Source organism: Platalea leucorodia, assembly GCF_965183815.1.
Source record: "Platalea leucorodia genome assembly, chromosome: 9".
Classification (NCBI taxonomy): domain Eukaryota; kingdom Metazoa; phylum Chordata; class Aves; order Pelecaniformes; family Threskiornithidae; genus Platalea; species Platalea leucorodia.
The window spans coordinates 40842056-40868169 of record NC_138831.1 but is presented as its reverse complement, the minus strand read 5'-3'; the positions used below and the strand labels follow the sequence as shown (position 1 = coordinate 40868169).

Genomic DNA, 26114 nt, shown 5'->3' with positions numbered 1-26114 from the left:
TCAAAGTTTCTTTAAAAACATGAGCAGTAACATCGGAGGCTCAGATGCCCGTTGGCGAGCCAGCATGTCCTACTGCAGCCCACCAGCCCTGGGCTCGTTTTCTTGGGAGGACGGACTGGGATGGAGCTACCCCGAATCCCAGCGGACGCGGAGGGAGCCCACGCCAGGGCGGCGGGGCGCTAGGTTCCCTTCTGCCGAGCGGCACCGCCTGCCGTGTGCGGGGGTTATTTTGGGCCTGCCCCTTCGGCCGCAGGTACCGAACCGCGGGTTCTCTTCTGAGCGCTGCCGGGACCCGCACCGCGGCGTGCAGCGGGAGAGGGCGCAAGCACGGATTGCTGGCTGCTCCGCAAGTCCCCTTGTGCAGGGTGCAACACGCATGCGCGTGAGCCGATGCTTTCTTGTTACCCATTAGGTTTAAAAAGAAAATTAAAATTCTCTAAATCAAAACAGCCAAAAGTCAACATCCCAAACCAAAGTGTTTCCAGTTAAAATGCATCAGCTAATTTCATCTGTGACAAAGGCACTAAATGTACTGCTTTTAGTATAGATACACGTAGAAGTCATAGAAATAGTTGTAACTGCAAACAGAAACATAAACGACACAAGCCGCGGTCCCTGTATTTGCCGCTACTTGTTGATCGCCCAACAGCGTTAGCAAAAGTAGCTGCAGAGGAGAACTCGGCCCAGACCCGCTCCTCTCTGCAAGTGCACGCTGCCGCGCAAGGCCTGATGCTTGCTCGGGGTGTCGGGCCCCCCGCGCCCAGCTCAGAAGGGCTGGTAGGCACCTGCTTGACTTCAAGCAGATGAGCAGTCCTTGCAGAAGTGAACCCTTAAAAGAATTAACAAAACTACATGATTTGCTTATCATATATGGAGTCTTATCGTAAGAGTTGATTGCTTCTTAAAAGATTTCTTGGGATTTTTAACACGGCTGACCCACGAGACGTACCTTTGGACAAATAAAACATGTGCATGTGACAGAGTTATGTATGGTAATTTTTCACACTTCAAAATACTGACCTTCGCATTCTACAGTAGCTCTGTGTAGGGATTGCTAGCACTGATATTCCTCACTGTGTGGAGGCTAAACACTGACATCATTATTATTATTTAACTTCATGCAGTATTGCTAAAACTGTCAAAGCAGCTTACTTAAAAATAGCTATGTGAAGTAGCAACTCCACTGCAGCGCAAAGTCAAAATGTTGAGAAGTGGTACTGAAGGCAGTCGTCTTTATTTTCCCTTTTTGAGCAGGATGAACACAACAGACCGTGCAACTTTACACAATTGTGCAATTTTACACACCTTACACGCTTCATTCGGGTTCCATTGGAGCAGTTCAGTTACATCCCAGCCCAATTATATACACAGCCAAACGGAGGAGCTGAAAACAGTTGTGCTATTCCGTTTTTTCTTCTTGTTTTGTTTTCATAAAAAACTCTGGCTTGTTGACGCACCTGTAAGCCAACAGCTGGGGAAGAATCCCATACATTACGTTCAATATCAGAAAAAGCTGTTTTGCTTCTTCAGGGACTCTGTAGATGTAAGGCGTTCGAGCATGAAGAGAAGCACCAATGTGGGAAAATTGAGCCTGTGGTGTGTATATAACGTATATATTAAAAAAAAGGTAAAGTCGATGTGTATTTTGGACAGACAGCATAATCTGCATGCAAGTGTGCATCTCCAGTGACATTTTCCAAGCCAGCCCTTTTCTTCCAGAATTATCTGTCATACTTTCGCACAGCGGTATAAAAATACAGCCTAAACTAAGGTCATTAATGTCTTGGTATAAGAGGCGTAAGAGGAACTGTCAGTGCCGTGGTAGGAGGTTTATTTTATGCACAGGGCGGCACTGATCTTTACATCAGGTGCAGGGCTCCACCCGTGCCTGTAGGTGGTTATTCACGCAAGAGCGCCCACGCTCCTTCCCCGGGCAAACGGCCGCTGAGGTGGGCATCGCCCTAGAGATCTGCGCTCCGAAGGCTCAGCCCCACCGACCCGGGAAGGCCGTGTTTGGCATCGAGGGGAAGCAGACGGGCACTCGCTCGGAATAAAGTTAGAAAATAAAATCTTGGAAGCTATGTTAGTTCTGGTTTTGTTTTGCTTTGTTTTTTGACTCTAAAACCCAGTCTTCCAGATTTTGATCCCAGAGCTGATGATTTCAGAAAACATCTGCAATATTTGGCTTTTGGGCCGGGGGCAGTTCTGAAGTAGAGGTTCGGTTTACAGCAAAGGTTATACGCAAAGACAAGCTCGCTGGGCTGAAGCGTATTTTTAGCATAAACAAACATTTAAAGATAGAAGCGTCAGGATAGTCGCTGTCTTTTGTCTCCATCTGTTACCTGCTATTTCAAGCCACAGCTTGTTCACATTAACTATTGTGTGTCCAATTTTTTTTCTTATTATTTAGTTAGTTAGCAGTGGAGGAGATCGGAGAAGACAAACGTCAATGTGATCTTAAGCAGAGCAGGAGAAAGGGACACCAGGATTTCAGTAACGCAGAGGAGTACACTGTGGCCAAATCACGTCCTCTGTTCTGGCTTCAGCGGGAGTTATTTTGGCCTCAGAAAGAACACAGTTCTGTTCACGGTTAGCAAAGTAGAAAATGGAATACAGGGCAGGTGTTTTAATACACACCCCTCTAGCAACAGGTTGGGCTGAGACCATACATCGAAACAGAAAGGGAAATCCGTTTTCAGGTGATTCTAACCACGTCAGAGGGAGAGCTGATCTAGCAAACCTGAGTCGGGAAACGGAGTAATCAAAGAAATGAAGTACAAACACACTTCAGCAGAGTGCCACTTAGCGTGTTTCTGTAAATAGCTATTACACAGTAAACAGCTGTTGAGGGGCACGCTATCACCAGCCTTTTTATATCAGCCTCCTAACACGGGCTGCGGTGCGGCCTCCATGTTCCCACCTGTCCCGGGCCGGCGCTGCCTGTGGCACCTGGGTGGGCTCGCGCGGCTCCCGCCTCCTCTCCTCGCCTCTCCTCGCCTCGCCGCCATCTCAGCCCCGGCAGCCAGAGCAGCAGTGCTTGGCAGCACAGGCCTCTTGCCCTGTGAGGCGGCAGTTTCCCAAGCAACCAGCTGGCCACCATTGGGCTTCAGGTAGGAGGGCTGGGGCTGTCTAATGCTTTCCTAGGCACTAGCAGCCTCCTGCTAGTGTTTTAGAGCCTCTTCTGGGGTGAACGGGATGCTGAGCTATGCACTTCTCTGTGGAGGACTGCAAGGCCCACCTGTCTCCAAGAGTGGCCGGCTGTGCGTCATAGTAAGTTGACAGTAAATAAGTTCATAGTAAGCCTTGTCAGAAAAAGCTGTAAGGGCCCACTTCTGAGAGACCCAGAGCTGCCCCAGCCTCCTAGATGCCTTTGAAGATCTAAGCCTTATTGTGTGGCCTTGTCTCTTACATGAGTTGTGGCACATTAGTGAGCTTTGAGCATTATCAAAAGAAAAGGCAGAAGCATTTTGTTCTATTTGTAGCCCTTGAAGATTTTTACTAGCTAATGATGCACCATATAATGAAGTTACTGTTTATTAGACTTGTTTTTCAATATAACACACTGCTGCTTCCTTTCATTACCAGGGAGGATATTTAGGTCTGTTAAAGTAACTTTTTTTTTTTAAATTTAATTTGCCTCTGTGGAAATTGTGTTATGTCTTTAATCTCACGTTTCCTTTCCATGACTGTACTCTGCTGCTGCTTTTCCCCCTGCCCCCCTTGGAGGGGGGGGGGTCTTAAAAGCAGACCTCTCACTCACCACCGGCCCAGTCCCGCTCGCCTTTCAAGTGCCAGGCAGACTTGCACCAAATCCGTAGCTCTAAGCAGTAAGACAAGAGCTGTTAGTTACTGCACGGCACGGCGCCCATTGCGCAACAGGCTGGCATTGCGGTAAGCGAGAGCAACCTTGAGCCTGTTGTGTTACCTCACCGTGATCAGGTCCTCTCAGAGAACAGGCCATTCCTTGGTGCTTTCTGTTACTGAACCCTCTCTTAAGTGGAGAATTTTGAGGATCAAACCCTTAAACCTTGGCTGAGAAATCAACCAAATAAGATGCTGCAAGTAAACTTCCAAGGTAGCCTTATCCGTTGAAGGTACAGCCTTTGCTAACCTCGAAGCCTCGGCGTCTGCTGACCAGGCCCCCCCCAGCAACTGGAAGCTGCCTGGGGCTGGACGTGGCACTGCTCAACTTGACAACTGCAACTTGCGTATGCCTGCTACTCATTAAGCTTCTTGTCTGTATGAAATAGTTTGGGGTTGGATTTTTTTTACAATATTTTTTGCCTGTAGCCTAACCATAGGCAATACTTGGAATATTTCTTACGCTGCGGCCAAGCAAGCCCTCCAGCTAGGGACAAAGGAAAAAGGTTAGGGGTCCTTCGCTCTGTGCCTTCTCTCTAAAACTGACTGAAATCGGGCAAAGGCTGTAACTCATTTTAGAGGGCTTTGGACCAGGTCTTACGAGCCTAAGGAAAGCCATCAAATAGAGTGGGGAGAGAGTAACCTAGAAAAATACGTTCCTTGGGTTTAGGTTCCCTTGTAGACAAGAGGCACTACACAAACCAGACACCAAAAATTGCAGGATTAAGGAAAACACTTAAGAGGGAGAAGGAGTAGAGAAAAACTTTCTGCATCTGAGAGAGTAGGGAAGTGGGCTACGGAGAGTTGGTGAGACTGAATAGTTTCGGGTAGCAGGGCTGTGGTGCTTCTCATGAGGCTCCCTTGCCTAGGGAAATGCCAGTTTTATCAAGTTCGCAGAGACTGTTCCAACCCTTTTGTATAATCAAAACTCCTGGTACGTTAGTCGTGTGACACTTAGAGCTCCTCCTGAAGCTTCAGAAAGCCCAGTAAGGGTGACAACCTGGTTTTGGGGTCTGAATGTTAGTAACAGAATAATTCAAGCTGACAGCTGCGTGTAATTCTGAAAAACAGTAAATATTTCTCTTTGTGTGTGAAAGGCTAGGCACTTTTAGAGGTTCTTAGTTTAGATGCATTACATGGTATTTGGAGACTTATTTTTGTAAAAAGTACATACTTCATAATGATAGAAATAAAAATAATTAAAATCTCCACACTGCCCATCTGTAGGGGCAGTGCTCATTCCCAAGGGGCGATGCCCACCATTTCCACATTAGATATTTATCTTTTTTGGACCTCTGTGCATAATAGAAAGTAAAATGTGTTTCAGTAACTATGTATGTTTTAATTATCAATGACAACGTTTTAACTTGAGAAAACAGTAGACGAACCTGGAAGTGTGTTTTGTGCCTCAAAATGACCAAAACCAAAAATAATATAGAAGGAGTCCTCAATTCGTTGTCACACACATTTTTCGTCCCAGGTTACTCACAGTTCACCAAGTCAAATCAATTAAATCCTGTTCAGTTGTGCGATGACTGAAGTTCATTCTGCAGTGCTTTGAAGTAAAAACTACAAAAAAACCCTCGCAAACTTAAATGTTTTTTTGAATTTGATAAAATGTGGGGAGTATGCAGCAACATACAGTTCTCTTAATCAGTTTTTGTCAGCCCGCGGTTCTTGCTTGTGCCTAGGACAAGCTTTAAAGAGTAAAATGGGAAGCTTTGAGCGTTAGCTTTGGGTTACCAGGAGCTTTTCTTCTCCTTGTGTAATGTGTAAATCAGCACTATCCTGAAGCCAAACCACAAGGGACAACAGAGGGGGTTTTAGACTTCAGCAACAAAATGTTGCATGTATTATTAATCATACAGCTAAAAGGTGCAAAGCGCCATTAAAAAAAAAAAAAAGTGTTTGTTATGGGAAACATTTAAAAGAAAAAAAAAACACCATAAACAAAACAAACCCCACCAAACCAAAACCAAACCAACCACCCAAAAATCACCTCCAATCTAGGAGGCTGAGCTTTCTGGTAAGCTTGCGAGATGGTGATAGTCAGCACACTCTGACTTCTGGTTTACTTTTCCTTGTGCTAAATAATCTCTGAAGGAGCAGTTTCTTTCCTGACTGTCTGGGGAATTCATGAAACCTGAGTAATCTGTCAGTAGAGAGAGGTTCCTGACACTGGCTTGCCTACTTTAGCTAGCTTGTGCTTTTTTTAGATTAGATTTGGGCCAAACACAGTTGTATGGTATTTATGATACCTTTTGAGCATTTAAACCTCATTAATATGTTTGCCAGATTCTGTTTTAATATAATTTGGTGATTCATGATTCTCTATAAACTGGTGTGTTTAAGAAAGAAAAAAAAAAAAGTCATATTCTCTGTGATAGTTGCTCACAAAAAGAAAATAAACTGTCTCTCCCCATCCTTACGGGGCAGTTAAGCTGGATTGTAGTGCGTATCCACGATTGCTGTCTCTGCCCGGGAACCAAAGCATTGGTCTGTGTTTGTCTAACAGTGGTACCTGAATTACACCGATTGCCGTGTGCCTGTGTTCTCGTTATTGTTGCAGGATTATGTGCATATTTTCTGCATTGGCTGGATGCTCAGAGCACGTTTCATTCCCTACGTACAGTACAAATCAGTTGTCACTGTCTCAACTGTTAAATGGTCATCTCTATGCCATGAGAAGTCATTTACTAGTTCCTTTTGAATTTTTTTGTTTTGACCAGTCTTCTCATAACCATCAGCGCCATCTAGTAATTAACTACGGTTGTTTATTTCAGAGAACCAGAACAGAATGAGTTAAGAAAGTATGATCATTGGTCTGCCTTTGGCGACACCAGCATGTCTTAAGTGTTACTGTGGTTTGTGGCCCAGGAGGTTCCCAGTGTTCTAGCAACACCATCAACGGATATTGTTCATTTTGTGTGACTAGTGGATACTTTCTTCCATTTGTCTTTTTCAGACTTCCTAGCTGGCCAACGCATACTATGGAAACAATGTATTTTACTGTTCTGTTGTGTTTTGGGTTTTTTTACATGGTTGACTGTTACAGCTTTAATACAGGCTTCCTTCATGGCCTCAGCTAAAGAGTGCATGGTGCTTAATAAGGTTTAAATGAGCCCAATAAAAAGATTCTGCGTAAGGAGAGAAGTCTACTAAAGCAAGAATGCAGGCATTAGAGACATATAATAGCTTTGATTCTCCACTCCCTTAAATTAGTTTTTTGATAGATATGCCATCGTAACTCAGATCATCTTTTATAAAACCCACACGGGAAGATCAAGCCCTAGGCCCCTTATTTATTCTATAGTTCTCTACTTATTACTTGGTAATTCAAGAGTGAACATTTTACAAAGAAATACCTGAGCTAGTCCTCCAGCATGTATAAGGGTTAAATCGGGCATCCAGGAACAACCAGGCACCAGTAGGCCATACAGAGCAATCACATAGTATGGCACAGAGTAGAACATATATGCCAGCATCTGCATTTTAAACAGAAATATTAGTTGCTTTGCAGTGTGAGGGAAATGCATTTAAAAATTAGCCAGCTGCTGACTGAGGAGTTGAGACTATTCAAAACTACGCTCCTTGCAGCAATGATTCCCAGGCCTTTTTGCAGCTATAACTTATTTGAGAAAAGAGTTTCACACCTGGACGCTGTTGACTGGATCCACCTACCCTAAGGCCTCCACTAATACTGATGGCTGTTGTCTCTTTGGGCCATACAAACCCTCTTCATCTCAGGACGTGTTTTCCTACCCCTTCCCATCTTGAGACCATGCCAATAAGCGTGGCTCGACCTGACTCGGTGCCCAACACAACACGGGTGTCCGCTTCTCAAGCTCCATTGCACTTTCAGCTGGGAGGTGTGAGATCTACCCAAGCCACCCCTTTCCCAGAGAGACCAGGTCCAGCAGAGATCTTTGGTTTCTGCTCATTGCTTCACTCGTGAATCCTCTTACCGCTTCAGGCCCTGCCCCTGTGCAGCAGCCAGGGTGGCAAAAGAATGGCAGCCTTGCAATTACTACAAAACTAAAGGAAAACATTCCCTCCTCTGCAATGCTTGTGTAAATAGGGTTTGTCATGTTTCAAGGAGCGTGTCACTGGTGACAGAAGCATAACATGAGCTTAAGGACTCTACTCTTACTACACCCCGTTCTGGCTCCGTTATTCCAGACTGAAAGTTTCCTTTGCCCTTCTAAGGAAGGGGAATGATCATAAAAAGCATGCAGATCTGTTTCATGGACTATATTAAAAGAAGCCTGAGTAATTAGGATGTGTAACAATAGGTAACTGATTTGTATCTAAGTTTATCACAACGAAGAGTTGGTACCCTATAATGGTTGTAGTAGAAAATATGAAATACCGTTTAACTTGCCATGAACAAATACTTCCCTTATTGATCTTGTCATCTGTGAAACCCATGGCTTCATCTTTGTGCCAGTTAACAAATCACTTCTTAACACTCTATGCTCCACAGTCAATGCTTTACCTGAAGCTTAGGATAGGCAGCAGGATCTTTTATATAAGGCTCGTGAAGTTGAATATATAGCCGGCAGAGTTCAGCAGGGCAATCCAGAGCAATCTAAGAAGAATTTTTAAAACTTCCCGTGAACACAGAATTTGTTCTAAAACGAGCTAACCTGAAACCTGTCACCAGCCCTAAAGATTCACTAGGGATCTGCAGCACTGCTACCCTGGAGGCTTGCTCAAAGTCTGTTGCAAAGGTGATCCATTTGATCACCAACTAAAAAGCTGAAATGCAGCCTCCTCTCAGCTCCTGCTCAGAGGGTTTGTGAGGAAATGCTGACAGCCTGCTTTAAACATTTTGACTGGAAGCAAATTCAGTTAGTTGGCTATGTTCTAGTAAAAGTATAATTGCTATTGATTTGCTCTGATAAACAGACTTTGATCCCAGCAAATGAACTTTCCAATGGAAAATTGCTCAAACAGTGGAAACTTCAGGTTAAGCACCCAATTTTAGGATAGCAAGCTATGGATGTCGGCCGAGAAAAGTGTTGCATTGTGGCAAGGTAGCAGTGGAGAGCAATGCAGAGAGACAGGTGTTACTTAAAATAATAATAATTTTAACAAGAGAGTAGCAAAGGAGAGATTATTGGATTTCACGTTCCTTTAGAAAGAACAAAGTTCCCAATAAACATGAAGAGAGACCCAGTTGCAAAAGTAGTTCCTTTTCATAGTAGCCCTTAAAACTGCTACGAACTACTCCTGCTACAAAAAATACTTTTCTAAAATGAGTCAGCCATCTGTGTCAATAGCTGTCACTGTAAATGTTTTATGGCAAGGCATTAGTTAATGCCTAAGTTACAGGACTGAACAGTAAGTTTTGCACAACTTGATTTCATGTGTATTTGTTGTGTGACTTTGAGGAGGAAATGCAAAGATTTACAAACAGTGGATATTCCTCCCTGCTCTTTTCCAACATGGGTATCCAAGAGGGAGGTCTGGGTGGGCGATAATGGATTATGTTTTATTAGCTTTTTCGCAAAATCATGGTTACTGCAGCTTACATAGAGATGTTCAGTTGATCTCTGTATGTGTAAGTAAAGCCAGTAAGCAGTTCTTGTTTGGTAAAGGAAATATATAAGGAAATGACCTCTCAAAGTCAACAAAAAATTCCTCTGAGAAATGAAGGAGTGGGATTGCAGAACCAAGTTAGATGTTGGAGCATGAGATTAACATTTCCCACAGTGAAATTACAGGTAAAACAGCTGATTAACCTGCATCAGTGGTGCTCTGAAGAGCATCATCTATAAGAAATGAAGCAGTCTGACAAGTTAGAAGAAAAATACAAATTTTTGAAAGGCAAGTTTTCAGCAAAACAGCAGAAGATGACAGAGTACTGTGAGCAGCAGAACTACAAAAGGACAGTCTGCGCTAGGTAAATAGAATGTTGCTTGGGTACTTGTCACCTCTTACCTGAATTATTCTAGACAGGATCAGATCTACAAATCAAGCAAGCAGGCAGTTGTCTAAGGCACCTAAACATTTGAGCTCTGTTCACTAATGATGTACACCTTCCCTTCTGCTTAAGACAGAAAATGCTTTAGAGCTGACAAAAGGCTAGATTTACCTACTACTGGATTTATCTACCTCAAGCATTTTCAGGACTGATACATTCCCTCAGAAATTTTAATTCAATCAACTATGCTTAAAAAGCAAACATTTTTTAAAAAATCAGCACTTGGTAAGTAGAAACAACATGTGTTGTTCAGGTAACGTGGATAAATCTTTTTTTTTTTTTTTCAGGTGGAAATGTTCTCCTCTACCTCATGCAGTGTAAATTAACTTGGCTTCCTATATAATTTTAACTATGCAACTCTGTTTAGAAAAACATGAATACAGATTTAACTTAGTTGGTTTGTCTCCATGTTCTTGGACATAAATGTAACATCAGACTAATGAAAACAGTTTTAGGTCATGTTGATCCGCACTTGGGATGCTATTTACTCTTGTGACTGTGCACCTACTTTCTTTTGAAAAACATACTTTACACAGGGCAAAATGGAGAAGCAAAGCACCACTAATTATCATAAATAATCAAATTGTCCCATATATATCTAAGGCCTATTCCAATCCTGAAAGTCACAGGACTTCCCTTAACCAAAATGTACATACTTTTTCACACAGACACAATGATTTCGAATTTAAAAGTTTGACTGAAAAGTAGAGGCTAGAATATTAAAATATCTTCAACTTACCATGCCCCTAAATATGCAAAACCCCGTTGCTAGAATGAGGTATGCAGCTAACATTAAATCTATTGGTCGTCTTAAGAGTCCTTTCTTCTGGACTTCCTGAACCACCTGCAACACAGAACGTGTTCAATGAGTACCTCCCGTTCCACATGAGATGTATTTAACTCCAGAGCAGTCACTACAAGAAGGGTGAAGCAGTGACACACTGTGATAGATGCAGTTAGTGCTCAGTTACATTACCTTATTTATCCACTGATTTCAGAGGCAGAAAGATTTCCACATCTAAAAGGTGACTTGAGACTTTCTAGGATGCAGTAAGGAAAATTAATCTGAATAAAGTCTAGAAATGGATGGATCCAACTAAAGCCGTTTCAATACAGATTAGTTTACTTCCAAAGCAACCTAGATCAAATGAACACTACTCTCACTCTGCGATCACATAAGGCTTTACAGCAGCATAACTAACTTCTTCAAAGTTGCGTCTTTTGTTAATTTGAATTAATTTTCCTGAATGTCCCTATGTAGAAAAGCTTTGGAATGTAGGTTTATCTCAAACATTTGAAGTTGAATCTAATACGCTTTGTAAAAGGACTCTTTGGAGGGACAGCAAAATGAGGGTCCATCTCATTGTTGACAGTGAATGCTGGTTTTCAGCAGCCTGTGGCACTATTCAAATTAATGGAATATCACTGGCATAAAATAAAAGCTTTTCTGTGGCCAGTTGAGTTCTCTGCTGAGTTCAGTGAGCAAATAATATATCTTAACATGTAGTAGAAGTAGAGAATGAAATGTGTGTGTGCATATGGAGCATGTGGAAAACCCTCCTTTCATTCTTTTATTACTGTACGCTACGGATTCCTCTGACAGGTACTGAAGCATTTCTCGGCATCTGGATCTGATCTGTGCCTCCTTTCCTCAGCCTCGGGACAGGAATCGCCCTGCTGCACTGCATGGGCAGATGTGAGGGGTTCACAGTAGCAAAGGCCGCATAGATATCTAACACGGAAGATGGCTTGGAGGAACCAAAGTCATCTCTTTGCCTACATGGTAAAACTTACAAGACCCATGGAAATAATTTGAGGTACACTTTCAGCACTGTGTAGTCACAAACAAAATTATAAGCACATCAGAGTATCTTTCTGTAATTCAGAGAGAAAACTTCCCCATTTATATGTTACTCATTTCCTCTTCCTTTTTATTAGCCATGTGTTGGCATGCAGACAGCAAAAGAAAAACCCAATTTCCTTCCTGTTATACACTTGTGGAATTGTCCTCAAAGCACAAAACAATAATTAGGATGTAGAGGCACAGTTAAAAGCACTCGGGATCAAGATACTCACAATAAAGCTATTGAAACAGGAGAACCAATTTTGCAAGCACAATTCCTGAGCATGAACTGCAAGATCTGAATTGTGGTTTAACAAAAATAAGGCTATTTTAAACACACAGGCCGTCCCTTTCATAAAACTATTTCTTTTTTCCTTTTAAAGGATCTTTTTCAGAAAAAAAAGTGACACCTTTCTTTGTTTTTCAAACATAAATAACAGGTCTGGTTTGGCAGTATGGTGTCACTTCACAGTATTTAAAGTACTAGTGTAGAAATGTTTATAATACTACCTGCAAAGAATGTCTATATTCTAGTATTTATCCCTATGAAAGACAAAGGCCTCCCATGGCTGCTGAGTTGCAAATCATTTTCAGATGTAGACTACCTAAGGATAATGGAAAGCTTGAGGGTTGAAATATTTTTCTTTCCATTTTTGTCCAAGTATGAAGCTTACATATGTAAGTATCACTCCTCCTTCCAAAAGGTATACTAAATGAATGTGCATATTTACTGTGATCACAAAGCTACAGCAGAACTTTGTACTTACAGGTTTTGGAGACAAAGCCAATATTAGTGCAAACAACCTTTGGTGCAGTACGAGTTTGTGAAATTGCCAAGGTACAGAAAACTCGCACCTTTTTTCTCTGTGCCTACATTTATGCAAACAAAATAAAAATGGAAAGCTTAAAAAAAAAGCAGAAGCAAGCATTTGAAAGACAGCATGCACTTTGCTGACAGATCTCAGCTACGTAGTAGTTTTGCCTTACCCTTCTTTTACACAGCAAAGTCACATCAATACATGCTCAAATGTGTTGAGTACACTGGCCAAGTAGAGATGACCTGCCACAGGTTTCTCATTTGTTGCAAACAACGTTGAACTCTGCACAGATCTCACCAACCCTGCTGTTTCTTTTGTGTAGCAAGGAAGCGTGCAGGCACGCTTTGCAATTTCTCTCACTTCCAGGAAAAAGTTATTTTCCGTAACTTCTGAGAGGCTCCTTACACAATGAGTTTCAAGGAATCTGAATAATCTTGTGTGCTGTCCATATAAGTCAGTCCTTTCAGAATTCATGTGCAAATCTGAATTTATGTGTATTAATTCTGTTAATGAATTTTAAATTACATTAAACTTTTCTGAGCTGATATACTTGTAGATAAATCTGCCAGGCTTTGTAAATACTGCAGCACAGCTTGGTTTGTTTCTAAATGAGGGCATAATTCCATTCTTCTCCCATGTACCCACCTCTGTTAGAAAACATCCAAAACTTGATTACCTCCTCTCTGTCCCCACAGTGATTTTTCTTTAACTAACTGGTTTGTAATAATATTATAGCAATGAATACTTTAGCCAACAGAACATACTTTGCTTCCGTTGCTTTCTGTAAGTATTTTTCTATATACTTGCACTATCATGTATAAAAGCATTACTACATTTTGTTCCTAAAGCTTTTAATACCAACTCCGAATAATGATAGCTAAAAAAAGCTCAATTTTACAACTAATTGCAAATGATCTATTGAAAGAGAACTAAATATTTTCAGGACTTACAATGATTAGCTAACTGATTAGTAGCATTACTAAAAATGAATTTACTTAGGAAGGGACTCACTTCCCGAGTGAAAGGAATCAAGGCTTTTTCTACGACCTTCTGAGCAAGGAAGTTCAGGTTTACAAGAAAGGATTCACCAAGAAGTGCAATGTTAAATTTTCAGATCACCAGCTTTTTATGCACTCTCTTTTTGAAATAGAATTTAAAAACTAAGTTTCTCTGCAATATATACCAAAGTAAAATATCAAACCTAGGTAAGCAGTTTAGCTCCTGATAAGCATGGGAGACACAGCTATATTGCAGCAAATAAGCAGTCCATCACCTATTTTCTCTAAGAGCAACTTCTGTGGTATTCTCAACACTAGGAAAACAAACTGAAACCTTCACCCATCCTCCACGCAAAGGATGTTCTCACTAATATATATGGCAAAACCGCCATCACGACCTTTAACTACACTCAACTTCTCTACCCTGATGACTCTAAAGAAAGTATTTCTGGCCAGAAGTGACACGTTTAAGTAAATCAGCTCAAATTGCTTTGGGATGGGACATGCCGTTTCCTATAAGCTTATGCAGGAGGGTAGAAGAGGGTTTGACACCTGAAGTCTCCCCCAATTTGCCTTTCATAGGGATTTGCCCTAAAAGTGGCGATTCTGTAGCAGTTCTTCAGACTTCAGGAGATACGAACATCTGTCTATACCCTTCTTTCCTACTGAAGAATCATGGATGGATGGCTGAATGTTATCTTTCATACACTTCTGGGAAAACCTGTCAGAGCATCATCTGCTGTTATTCCATGCCATAGGCTACGCCCCTCCAGCCAACTCCTTCGTCTGTGTTTTCAGTTACAGAATGAACCTGTCTGAGACTCAGGAGCTCTTGTCATGCAAAAATATTAATTGATTATATTACTTACAACTGATATGGTGTGCTGTGGCAATAAGATGGCTTGCTTATAGCAACAAAGAGTTAAAGATCTGTTCTGCGCTTTGTACTGCAGGGATTTTTTTTTTTTTTAATAGAACAGTGCATAAGCTATTATTGCATTTTTTGATTGCTCAGTTAATCTTATAACAGCCCAACTATTAAATTCAAAGGCAAAGGTCTAAGGAGTTTTAAGTAAACATTATTTTTACAGGGTTTTTTCAATAAGTAAAAAGTGTGTAAATAATTTTCCTATCAATTAATGTACAATGTCTTACCTCTAAAATCTAATATTGCAGAATGCACATACAAAAAATTATTAAATTGCATGATATCTGTAAGTCATCTGCAGAAAAATACTTTCCTGCAGAGCTTCTCTAAGAATTTTGTGGTTCTTTATGAAGCTGGTATATGTCAATATTTTCATCAGCTAAGAAATTGAAATAGTCAGAAACTGCATAGATAGAGGATAGTAACACGATTACAGCAAAAAATGCGTTATTTACTCTAAACATGAGATTCTTTTGCTTTTTCTTTATCCCACTACAATAAAATGGTCCTGCCGTATAGATATTTTTACAGTGTCTACACAGCCCAGCAGCAATTGCCATAAGAGTGAACAGTTACAGTGCATTCCATACTCACCGAGTGGCCTATAAAACTCAGAGAAACAGCAAGTATATTTCAGTTTTCCTAACAGTAGCCAACACTTAAATACAATAATATTACCTTGACTGGAGTGTCGTGAGTCACCGAAGGTTGGTTATAAATTCGGAACCCAGCCCATATGGGAAGGCAAATATATGGTACACTTAAGAAAAAAGCAGGACACACTTTTGTTCCGTATTTGCCTGTTAAAAAACAATTATAAGATGTATGAGAAATTGTAAGCTATGTTGCAGAAGATTTAAAAAATATCCTATGTTATATCAAACCTGAAGCAGCTATGGTAATGTAAACATAAAACATGAGAAATAGCTGCTAAAAGCCACACACAAATCTTGTTGAAAATCATGTGCTCAATAGCGGTGGAGTCACAGGTGACAGAGAGCCTATCGGCCATTTCAGAAATTAGGGGGGTTTTGAGGGGACAGAAGCCACCTCAGTCACTCTGCACTAGGTAATCCTATAGGATGGGACAGCTTTGAAATCTCTTAATGGAACCTGCTTCAGATAGAGACATCATTCTTTGAAATAATGGAAAAAAGGAATGCATCCATTTTTTAAGATCTGATATTGCGTTTGTTTTCCAAAGTCCTGACTTCTCCTACAGGCCTGTATTTGAGGACAAGACGTAAATTCAGAGAGCTATCCTCAGCCCAGGTAAATCACAAAAAATTGTGTCTTTTACACTGGCTACTCTCTTGTGTCAGAAAGGAAAGCAGAAGGCATGCTCATGAGAACAAGTTTCTCAGCCTTCCCTAGAGGAACGAGGAAGAGATATTGTCGCATTAAATCTGCTGCCTGTTTTCTCTGTAGTGCATGTGTATCTACAAAGGAGGGAACTGGACTGGCCCCAGGCTGCACCATGAATATTCCTCCCCTGTCATAAAACGTGGGGCCATAGCGAGCTTTTCTAGAGCTGACTACAGGATTTGGACACATGCACATTTTTCTCAGTTGAACACTTGTCAACTTTGCATCAATTTAAGCTTTGCTAAAAAGAAAATCTTTAATTTATAGGGGGTGGCACTCTTAAAGGATCACCTGCCAGTAATAATGATGTAAAATTTTTTATCACAATTCTCAATCGCTAGCAGCACAGCTATGCACTGATTTATGTTAGAAATCTAGGAATGTTAAATTTATTTTGAAAATAGAATAACTTCCAGATTTCACTTTTAAAGGTGATTTGGATGCTTCTTGTAAGCTGCTTGAAAGTCAGACTATTAAGTAAATCGGAAATTTTATGCAAAAGAAGATTTATATTTTTATGATACTAAGAGACAGTTATTGTCTCATTACTTAAATTAAACCTAGTTTGGATGAAAGCCTAATGGGTATAACAAAATACGATACATTTTTTTTTCCTTGACAGCAATGCAAATTGAAAGTTTTTTTTTTTTCTCCTGGTCTCCATCTTCTCTTCTTCATATTGAAATTGCGAAATATCTTGCATCTCTTTACTGATATTCCTAAAATTCACCTTTCATATTATTACAGAAAGGAACCAATACTGCAGTAAAATATAGATAACCTAATGCTGAATTTAGAAAATGTTTCATAGGAAAAAGTTAGTCATATAAATTATGTCCTTACCCACAATGTTTCCAGGCATAAAGACAATGATGCTCATGATAATGGAACCTAGCCAGTAGAGGCCAATGGTTCTATAGCTTTGTCTGTTTAAAAAAGAAAACAAGACATAATTATTGCACCATCCCTAGAAATCCCCTACCCCAAATCACCCTCAAATATTATACTAATTGCCATGGTTGTATCTTAGTAAGTAAAGGTTTTAAAATCTGTACCACAAGTCAGCAGTGGATTCTTGCCTCTGAGAGGGGGATATGGAGAAATCCTACTTTCACGTGTGAGAAGGTTATCACATGAACAGTACAGGATTTGTGCATACTCAGTTATTTGCTGTTATGTTTCACTCATCTGAAGGCTGACTGCATGATTTTGCACATCACAGGTTGTACAAGACTATAAAAGAATTAGTAATGAATTAATATTTAATTTCATTCTGTTAATGCTTCTATTACCAGTGGGTACATTTGCCTCTGTAATTTAAGTACTTATTTTCTCAAACTCTTTATTCAACAGCAAGAAACATAAGAATCTCTAGAAATAACCTTTTTCTCTTAAAGTGCATGATACGCTCTAACACGGATGGGAGATCATCATCATGCTAAGCAATACATTATTCCTATCATAAATATGTTATTTGAAAAAAAAATTTGTTTTTCACACATGGTTTTAACGCGCATCGTCTTTAAGCGTTCCCTTTAACTAACACAAAGCATGCAGACGGGCTATGCTCTCTGCTGCAGAGTGAAGCAGACAGACTACAACTCAATGCATTTGCTGGGCTTCTTATTCAGCTGCGAGAAAGGGTAACTTGGTGCAATTCCTGAAAGTAATGAAATTTTAATAGTGTTGCTTTGGCCTAAGACATGAAACAGTTCTGAAAGAAAAATGTAAATACTGCATAGAGAAGAAAGCCCTTTGTAGGTTACATGAGAGAGCAAGCAAAGTAAACAGTACACAAATCAAAATTACTTACTCCCATGCAATAGCTGCCACCATCAACAGATACATCAGATAATGAACGGAGCCATCCCAATAGCAGATCACGTGGCCATACGCAGTGTTCAGATATGGTTCGCCCTAGGGAAGATTTATGTTAAAAAAGATACAATGATTAGAGGAAGAATAACAAATAATTAATAAAGAACAGCAGGAAAAAATTTCAGAAAAGTAACGGATGTTCTTTCAATCCAGAGGTACAGCTCTTCACTGACCATACACGTTTCCAACCACAAACCTGATTTAGGTAGGATCAGGTATAATTAAATCAGTTCTATAGTTGCAAAATAGGGTGCAAGATGGAAGGAAAACTCCTATGTATGACTGTCAGCATTCTTCTGCTGCATTATGGAAATATTACTTTTCCATATTTTCATGATAAAAGCTACGAAATAAAGACACATTAAACATAGAACAAATAAAGATATATTTAGCAACCTGGAGATCTACAACAGCACTGAATATACTGATGACGAGGTATAACCTTGTAAGGTCCAACTCATTTCACGCTAAAGTTCATGGAATCTTTTCAATGACTTCAGTGACTTTCATATCAAGCTCTTACAGAGCTATTTTTGGTAGATGTTGATATTCAGCAGCCATCAGATTCTGCTGACTAGGTATCTGGCATCATCATTTTTTAGCTCTACTTTAATTCCTTTTAGTAAAGTGATTAGGCAAAAATAAAGGAGCAATTTTGTTTCCTTCCTGGCAACACATTTAGGTATTGAAGTACTCATCCATTCCTGAGTGCTGAGTATCTATGGCCTTCTGCAAACATGTACAGTCTATTCAGTTCCCACAGAAGTTAATACAGAACAGTATTACTTAAACTAAGTGAAATAACATTGGAGCTTGAAAGGCACGCTATTTTTCCCAAATGAGTCAGTGATTTCAAGCCAGTGAAGGTTTTGTCCATAACAATAATGAAACAGGTCACTGACCAAATTCAAGACGACCCTTTTGAATGTGTAAGCGGCTATTTTTCTGTGACAAATACTATACCAAGTTATTTATCGTGAAGATTTTGTTTACGTTTGTAAGCCAAACAATTGTTTACCTCTCTCAAGTAATGAGTCATGAATCCATCAATAATTCCATCCTGTTCCAGTCCAATTATTAGATTCACTACACTGGTAAAGGCAAATACAGCATAAACTGTAATAAGATAAAGGGGAAAAAAAATAATAAATTAATAAAGATTTGGAATCACGCAGTTGCTTCACAGTCCGATAAATTCAGTCAGGCAGAGATCTATTGAACTAGATGCATCTACTTTGAGGTCACAGGTATTTAACATACAATACGACTTTCCCACATAGCTTAATATTTTTTAATTAGTGGTTAGTCAACAAAGTTCCCAGGAAGCTTTTCTTAGGAATGTGCAATTCTGTAGAGCTGTAGGCACAGCCTCCATGGAAAGTCAGTGTCTGCAGAAAGGACTTTGTAGCCTTTCAAAAATCTTGGTCACACGAAGTATACAACCTTGACTGTCGTCATCTCTTGGAAAGGAGAAAGGACAACAAAAAGGAGGCGGAGAGGGAAATGTGACTTGCCATTTTCGGAGGTGAGCGAGGCAAACTGCATTAGCCACAGCAGTCCATAGGAGACCTATCTGGCAAGTTAGCGAGTCACTCCTTTGAGAGAGGAAACTTATTTGCGGTAGGTTTATGTTATTTATTTCCTTTGACTTCAGTGTAAACCGGGAGTTCCCAGCCTCCTGTAGAACACTGGGGACAGATGCCTAAGAGTTGTAATGAGGAGGAAGACAGAGGGCAAATACGGGTGGTTTGTACTCTGCTTTGCCTATGGGTCTATCTTGTAAAATTTCAAAAAACAGCAGGTTTTTTTCTTCTAGATTTTTGCTATAAGGTAAACTAGAGCTAAGGTTTCCTTTTAGAAAGTAATCTATATCTCTGTTCTTTTATGGCAAAGTATCAATATGGAAACGTTTGCCAGAGCCTGCAGACAGCCTGAGCCAGGAGTTGGGGTGGTTTGAACTTTCTTATATATCACAAAGATGAGTTAACACAGAAGCCTAATAAAAATGGGAGAATTAAGGAATTCAATCATAGGAAGAACCAAGCCATGGAGGCCATTGATCCAAAAGATCCAAAAATCCCAAATGAGTCCGCTCAGGATGAGATACACGTGAGAGGTCTACTGCAGTGCCTAAGTCCTGGTACAAGGAGGATGTTAACAGAGCAGGTATGACAGTATTTCAAACATTTTCACAGCCCAGCTCAAGTGTTATTCTTTTCAAATAGGAGGTCTGGCTTGTCCCTAAGCTGGATCTCCTATTTGAGAAGAATAAAAAGGTTCAAAAGAAGCATTATTTCTCCTCCTTTTGCCCCAGTCTTTCTTTCTTGGCTCCTTAGCACCTCACCAGACTGGGTTCTGAAGCCATGCCTTAAATGTTCAATCTGAAATAACTGTCATATAGCATCATGTATAGAAATGAACACTTTCTCAATTTAGCTTCGTTGTTACCAAGACATACCATAAAACAGCGGGTCTTTTGGTGGTTTTCTTTTGACAAGAACACGGGCCAACAGAGCAATAAAAACCAGAACCAGCAATCCAACTGCAACGATTGCCCAGGAACTGTAACAGTATTAAAAAGAAAAGGAATTTAAAAGAAAGACAGAGAAAGAGACAGAATTTTGTTTCTTCAGCTTTTCTTACCAGCTGTCCTCAAATGCACATACTCTTAAAGTAACTTTTAATACTTTAAAGGGCTGGTTTTAAAGTCCATCGCATAGTCTGTCATAGTATTCATTTTACAGTTTTGCAGAATTTATGTGCCTGTCTTTTCACATGTGGTCATCTAAAAAAAGAAAATACGAAAATAGCTAGATAAACAACATATCCAGGAGTCTAGATTTGTCTGACTAAAATCAGTTTTCATGCTGGTATCTGCAAAAATAAACAAAAATGATGGAAAACTTAAAGGCCAATGAGAGGTGAAAGTCACAAAAACAGAGATTTCAAGGCTGAAAAGGATCATTAGGGATATTTAGTCTAACCTCAGCAATAAATCATCTACTCGGGAAATTACATGTTCACAAATAAAACACGTCAGTCCCAAGGAACAGGAGTAGCAGTGGGGAGTGCCTATGATGGATCTAGGTTTAATATCCAGTTTTGGAAGTGCTACCAAAGATCTCTCCGGCCCTATAAGGCAGGATCGTGCGGGGGGTCCGTAATCAACACAGGCGGACTCAGCAGAAAAGACCTTTTCTCTGAAGACGGGGCTATAATGGTAGTGCATGTCAAGTGGTGGTGGAGGAAAGCGCAAAAATCTTTGGCACAAAGCAAATTTGTCACCTTCCCCAAGAAAATGCAAGTTAAGGAAATCAGTCTGAAATTGGTTTATAGCTCTAAGTGCGTAAATTGTATTTAGTTCTCTTTAAGACAGACTCTCCATCTCGGTCTTCACTTTTGTGTCTGTGTATGGGAAAAAAAGGAGGGGAAAGTTAGGTAAAGTCCAGAAGCATAAGCTGAAAATATCTGGTACGTGATTTTACACATAATACTACCCTCTGTGTCAAGAAAACAGTGTGTACAAATAATACTATCACAATTTCAGCCTTAGCAAAACTTGACTTAAAATTATCGCAAAAAATTTGCAAGATCAAATATTTCAGAATATATACACACATACTTTCTGAGTCAGGATGAGCAGTACTAGCTTGTTGATTTATTTTATGGTTTGAATCTTCTGCTAGTCTGTTTTCCCAGTGATGAATTTCTTCATGCCTTTACAGCTGTTAATATTGCAGTGACTTTTCACTGCGGTCTATCAATTTGAAATAAATATTGGCAATGAATCAAGTAAGTCGGCATGTGTTACTCGGCATTTCTCTAGCAGTGAGAAACAAAAAATTAAGTTATCGGCCAGAAGGAGGAAAATGAGGAAGGAACAGATGTAGCAAAGCTTTAAAGACATGCACCAAATACTTGTGCAGTAAAGTTGCAAAACACCCCAGGCTGTGAGATCACAAAATGCCACACGGACCTTTAAGTATATTGGGTTTTCCATGAGAAAAGACCTTTCTTTTCCAGACCTGCGGTCTAGATCCTATTTTTTGCCAGAGTGAGGCCATATGGACATTTTCAGCTAAAACTCGCACGTCTTACGGGGTGCCCGCAGCGTGCGGCTCGGGAGCCGTCTGAGGCCGCTGAGTTCTTCCATTCGTTTTTAAATAGAATTGGGTTTTGGTCGTGAATGCCCTGACGGCGGGGGCGGGGGGGCCGCAGAGCCCCGGGACGGCCTCCAGCGCCCGCCGCTCCAGGCAGGGTGCGGGCGCAGCTGCGGCGGGGCCAGGCGGTACCTTGCGGGCCGGTTTGTCCCTTCGGCGTTAGCAGCCAGCCCCGGCGGTGACCCGGGCTCCGGGGACACCGGGACGCGCTTCAGGTGATGCGAAACCGGCAGCTTTGAGGGTGCCGGGGCGAGCGGCCGGGCTGGGCTCCCAGCCAGGAGCCCCGCTCGCGTCTCCGCGGTTGCATCCCGGCGCGGCTGCCGTTAGGGGACGCGGGCAGGACCCGGGGCTCTGTCCCCGCTGGCCGCCGCGCTCCCGCCCGAGCCGCTCCCCGCCGGCGCCCGGCTGCCCGCGGCGAGGCCCGACCCGCGCCCCCCGCTGCCCCGCTCCGCCTCCCGCCCCGTCCCGCTCAGCCCCGCGGCCGCAGCGGCCCTCTCCCTGCGCCGCCGCTAAAAATACCCGCCGGGCTGCCCGGGCCGCCCGCACCTCCCTCACCCCCGCCGCCCGCCCGCTGCCCTCCCTTCGCTTCCCCGCAGGGCGGGAGCCGCCCGGCCTCGCCCGCCTCACCTGCCGCCGGCCGCCAGGCAGTTGAAGAGGTACGTGACGGGGATGGCGGTGAGGGAGAGGACGAAGACGCCGGTGGCCGCCGAGGCGCTCATCCCCGCGGCGGGAGGCGGCGGCCGCCCTCTGCGCCCCGAGGCGAGCGCCGCGCCTTGCCCGAGGCGCCGCCTCGCCTCAGCCCTTCCCGCCCCGCGGAGGGGCGCCCGCTCGCCCGCCCGCCGCCCCGCCGGCCCCTGCCCGCCGCTCGCCGCCCCGCCGCCCGCCCCATCGCCGGCCCGCGCCCCGCGGCGGGCCGCCCCCTCCCGCCCCGCGCGGGAAAGGTTAAACCCGCCTGCGGAGCCGGAGCCGCCCGCCGTGCCTCCGGCCGCCCGGGAGGGCCGCGGGGCTGCCCGCCCGCCCCGCGGCTCGCCCCGCGCCCCCGCGCCCCTGCCCCGGGGGCAGGGGACCGCCCGAAAGGCGAGGCGGCGCCCAGCGACGGGGCCGGGAGCGCGGCGGCGGGGAAGGGGGCTCCTGCGGTCACCGGGGAACCGCCGCGGCGGCGGGCCGAGGGGACGCTGCGGCGGGCGGAGGGTCGCGGGCTGGGCGCTGGGAAGGCGGCTTCCGAGGCTGGTTGTTGACTAACGGCACCGCAAGAAACGGCGGGAGGCTGCGGCCGTGTGCGCGGTGTCTTCTCGGAAGCCATCCGTTTGGGTGAGAGGTGGTGGATGGCCAAGGGGTTCCCTTGGCCTGACCAGTGCAGGAGTCTCTCTAAGAAACCCGTAAGAAAAATTCATGCGTCTCTTTTCGCATCAGAATTTAGCTGGGTTAGTAAGAACACGGACACTAACATTTTAAAAACGCTTTAATTGTGAACTTACCTTTTCCGTTTAAATGTCAAAAAAATAACAAAAATTAGGCGTATGTTTGAATTTATCAGTCAGCATTTTTTTCTGGCTTCAAACTTTGTTTATACATGAGAATCGACGCTCAACTGTCAGTGTGCAAACAAAGGTGGAATGAGTCTTGTGTGCAAGGCAAACAGAAATGAAAACCACTATTCCTAGAAGTTACTGAGCATTTAAATCCAGGACATTTGCAAGAGAGAATGATCATCCTGCGTTGCTTGGGGAAAAACGGCAACCGCATTTCTAGCATGCCCGGCAAGGTAGAGATGGGGAAGTATCAACGCCATTGTAAACGCACCCATCCGCAATAACGTGCGCAATTCCGACTCCCGCGTGTTGAAACGACGCAAAGGAGGACTGCTAAGGTGGCAGAGGACACGGGGCACCTGTCCATAGGAAGGGGCTGAAGAGCTTGGCACACGAGTGCTCTCCATAAATACTTGAGGAGTTAACACCAGCGAGAGGAAAGAACTCTTTAATTTGAAGGACAAAGCTGTGAAGAAACTTTCAGTGGTTTTTGGAAACAGCTTTTTAGCTATGAGCAGTAAAGGGTCTTCTAAGTCTTTTACAATACGACTAGTGAATTTAAAAAAAAGGAGTCCGGTTTTAAGATGTTATTTGATAAGTTTAAGCAATAGACTAATTGATATGATTGCAGGAAAGGAACTTGGTGACCCAGAACGTATCTATGTCCTATATATTATACACAAACAAATTCTTGCATAGTTATTTCAAGTGAGAAAGGTCTAGAATCTGGCCATAGGTATATGAATGGGTTAAACCATGCTCAATCAAACTATCTGGTAAAAACATGATGCAACTCCTAAAAGTAATTTAGTCCACCCAAGTGTCAAAATTGCCGCTGGATGAGTCAGGGCTAAATTTACCACCTCCAAATGCCTACCTTTCAATGCACAGCCGGTTTACTTCTCAAGCTTTCAAATGTATAGGCTGCTTATTTGTATGCAGCTGCCACAGTGCAGTCTCGAGATTCATGTCCCAAGCTTCGCTTCTCAGTTCCTGTGGCCGTAAAGTCAAACGCTGTATAGGAAACTTCTTCCTTACCACTCTGCCAGCCTGTTCCAGCACGGATTTGCACCGGGCTTGTTAATCAAGTCCGATTTCAGCTTCTGGCTAGAAACTGCCAGGGCATGTCGTGTGGTAGGCACATAGCAACTCACTTGTGTGAGGTGCATTGTTTGAGTCTATTGTGTTGAGATTTATCAGCTTTTAATTAAAAAAAAATTATAATCATCTGGTAGCAGAAAAGACCCCCAAAATGGCATGTTTGTTCAAAAGGGCGCGTTTTTTCCTTTCATTTCCATCTCTCGCCCTGTGAAAGAAGCACTAGTGAGCCTTCCAGCTCCATCGTTCCTCTCCATTTCCTTACGGAGGCGGCCCCCAAGTCCACCCATGATAGTGTGGAACAAGTGGATTCCATTATTCCATGCTTTCCATATCAGAAATCTTTATTTCTAGTAGCTACACATCCTTCTAATTCCAACTTTCCTTCTCTGCGCCAAAATATCCTGGCGTGTAGTTCAGCCTTTATAAAGAAAATAGCAGCCCCAGCATTCTTGTTGACTTTATTTATATAGTTGACACCAATTCTAGAGAAAAAGGGAAAACTCGCTCAGTTAGTGCAGCCCAAAACCACCGATCAACTTCCCCAACAGCAAAGAGTTCAAAATTTGGCTTTAAGTCAGAGATTAAGTCAAACAGCAAACTATCTTACTGATCAAACAACACCGTCCGTTTAAAAGCAGGAGTCCTCAAAAACTAACATTTGCATTTCTTGAAAGCTGTAAGTGTTCATGTGGGGGAGGAAGGGGAAAGAAGAACTTTGACTTCAGCTGTATGTAACACCACCCTCTATTCACATGTACCAGAACAGCAATATAAAAATGAAGGTAGGAATTGAGTGTCTTTAACAACGTAATTACTAATCAAAGTGTTACATGAAAGCAGTGTTGATAAGCTGCTGTCACCAGCGTGAGTGTAATCTCTCAGCTTCCTGTCACATACTCAATTATATTCATTTCCTGATGTTGCAAAAGCATTTTTTCTTTCGTTTTCCTGAATTTTATAAATGGTAACATCATCATGAGGCACGTGGATGCCCTCACTTGCAGAACACGATACAACTATTTAACTATTTAGCAATATTAGATGTCAGGATAAGATTGAAAAACACATATATCCTACATAAACCGCAGTGAAGCTTAATAAAGCAAAATGGAGTAATGAAAACAGGAAAATTAAGACTCCTTCCCACACAGAAATTGTCAGAGGATCATATTTATTGACAACACGAGATTCCTAGAGTTCCAATCTTACATTTCCTCTGAAAGACAGTCCCTTCAGCAGCACGGTGTCAAAACCGATGATCCTTCACCGCACTGTAACATTCCTGTGTCAGAAACTAGATGATTTCTGTCTAAATGGTCATGTTTAAACAGGTAGCGCGACTCTCTCAAATCACAAGTACCGGCCTTTTGCCACGGGACAGATTCCTCACTGGGAACCCTGACCTCAGCAGCAGACCGGAGCCACTTCTGTGGCCCCTTGGCTGGCAACACGCAACTCAAGCAGTATGCTTGGGCTGATGGTTGCCAGCTTCTCGATTAGACCATTACTGGATCAATAATCACTATTTATGATATGGAAGATGTTTCTCTTCATTCTCTCTACTAAATGGCGGCAGATCAGTCTTGATGTCAGGGCTAAGAAGGCATTTGTAAGTCTGCCAGCAAAAGAATACTGTGGAGGACA

At 42.5% G+C, this 26114-nt stretch overlaps 1 protein-coding gene across 6 annotated transcripts; it reads right to left on the bottom strand.

The window, feature by feature from the left end:
* Positions 1-1399: 1399 nt before the first annotated feature.
* Positions 1400-22593, bottom strand: TM6SF1 (transmembrane 6 superfamily member 1; the record flags this gene model as incomplete). Of its 6 annotated transcripts, none has more annotated exons than XM_082321998.1 (10): positions 22465-22593; positions 20136-20239; positions 18696-18793; positions 17613-17716; positions 16643-16725; positions 15113-15234; positions 10587-10691; positions 8357-8449; positions 7227-7346; positions 1400-1591 (listed from the first exon to the last, which is right to left on the bottom strand). In XM_082321998.1, exons 1-10 carry the CDS (start codon positions 22554-22556, stop codon positions 1400-1402), a joined length of 1113 nt encoding a protein of 370 aa, XP_082178124.1. In that variant the 5' UTR covers positions 22557-22593. The 6 variants fall into 6 exon arrangements, with proteins under 6 accessions (XP_082178124.1, XP_082178128.1, XP_082178126.1 ...); XM_082322002.1 differs by lacking the exon at positions 22465-22593 and adding an exon at positions 20321-20391; XM_082322000.1 differs by lacking the exon at positions 7227-7346.
* Positions 22594-26114: the final 3521 nt, after the last annotated feature.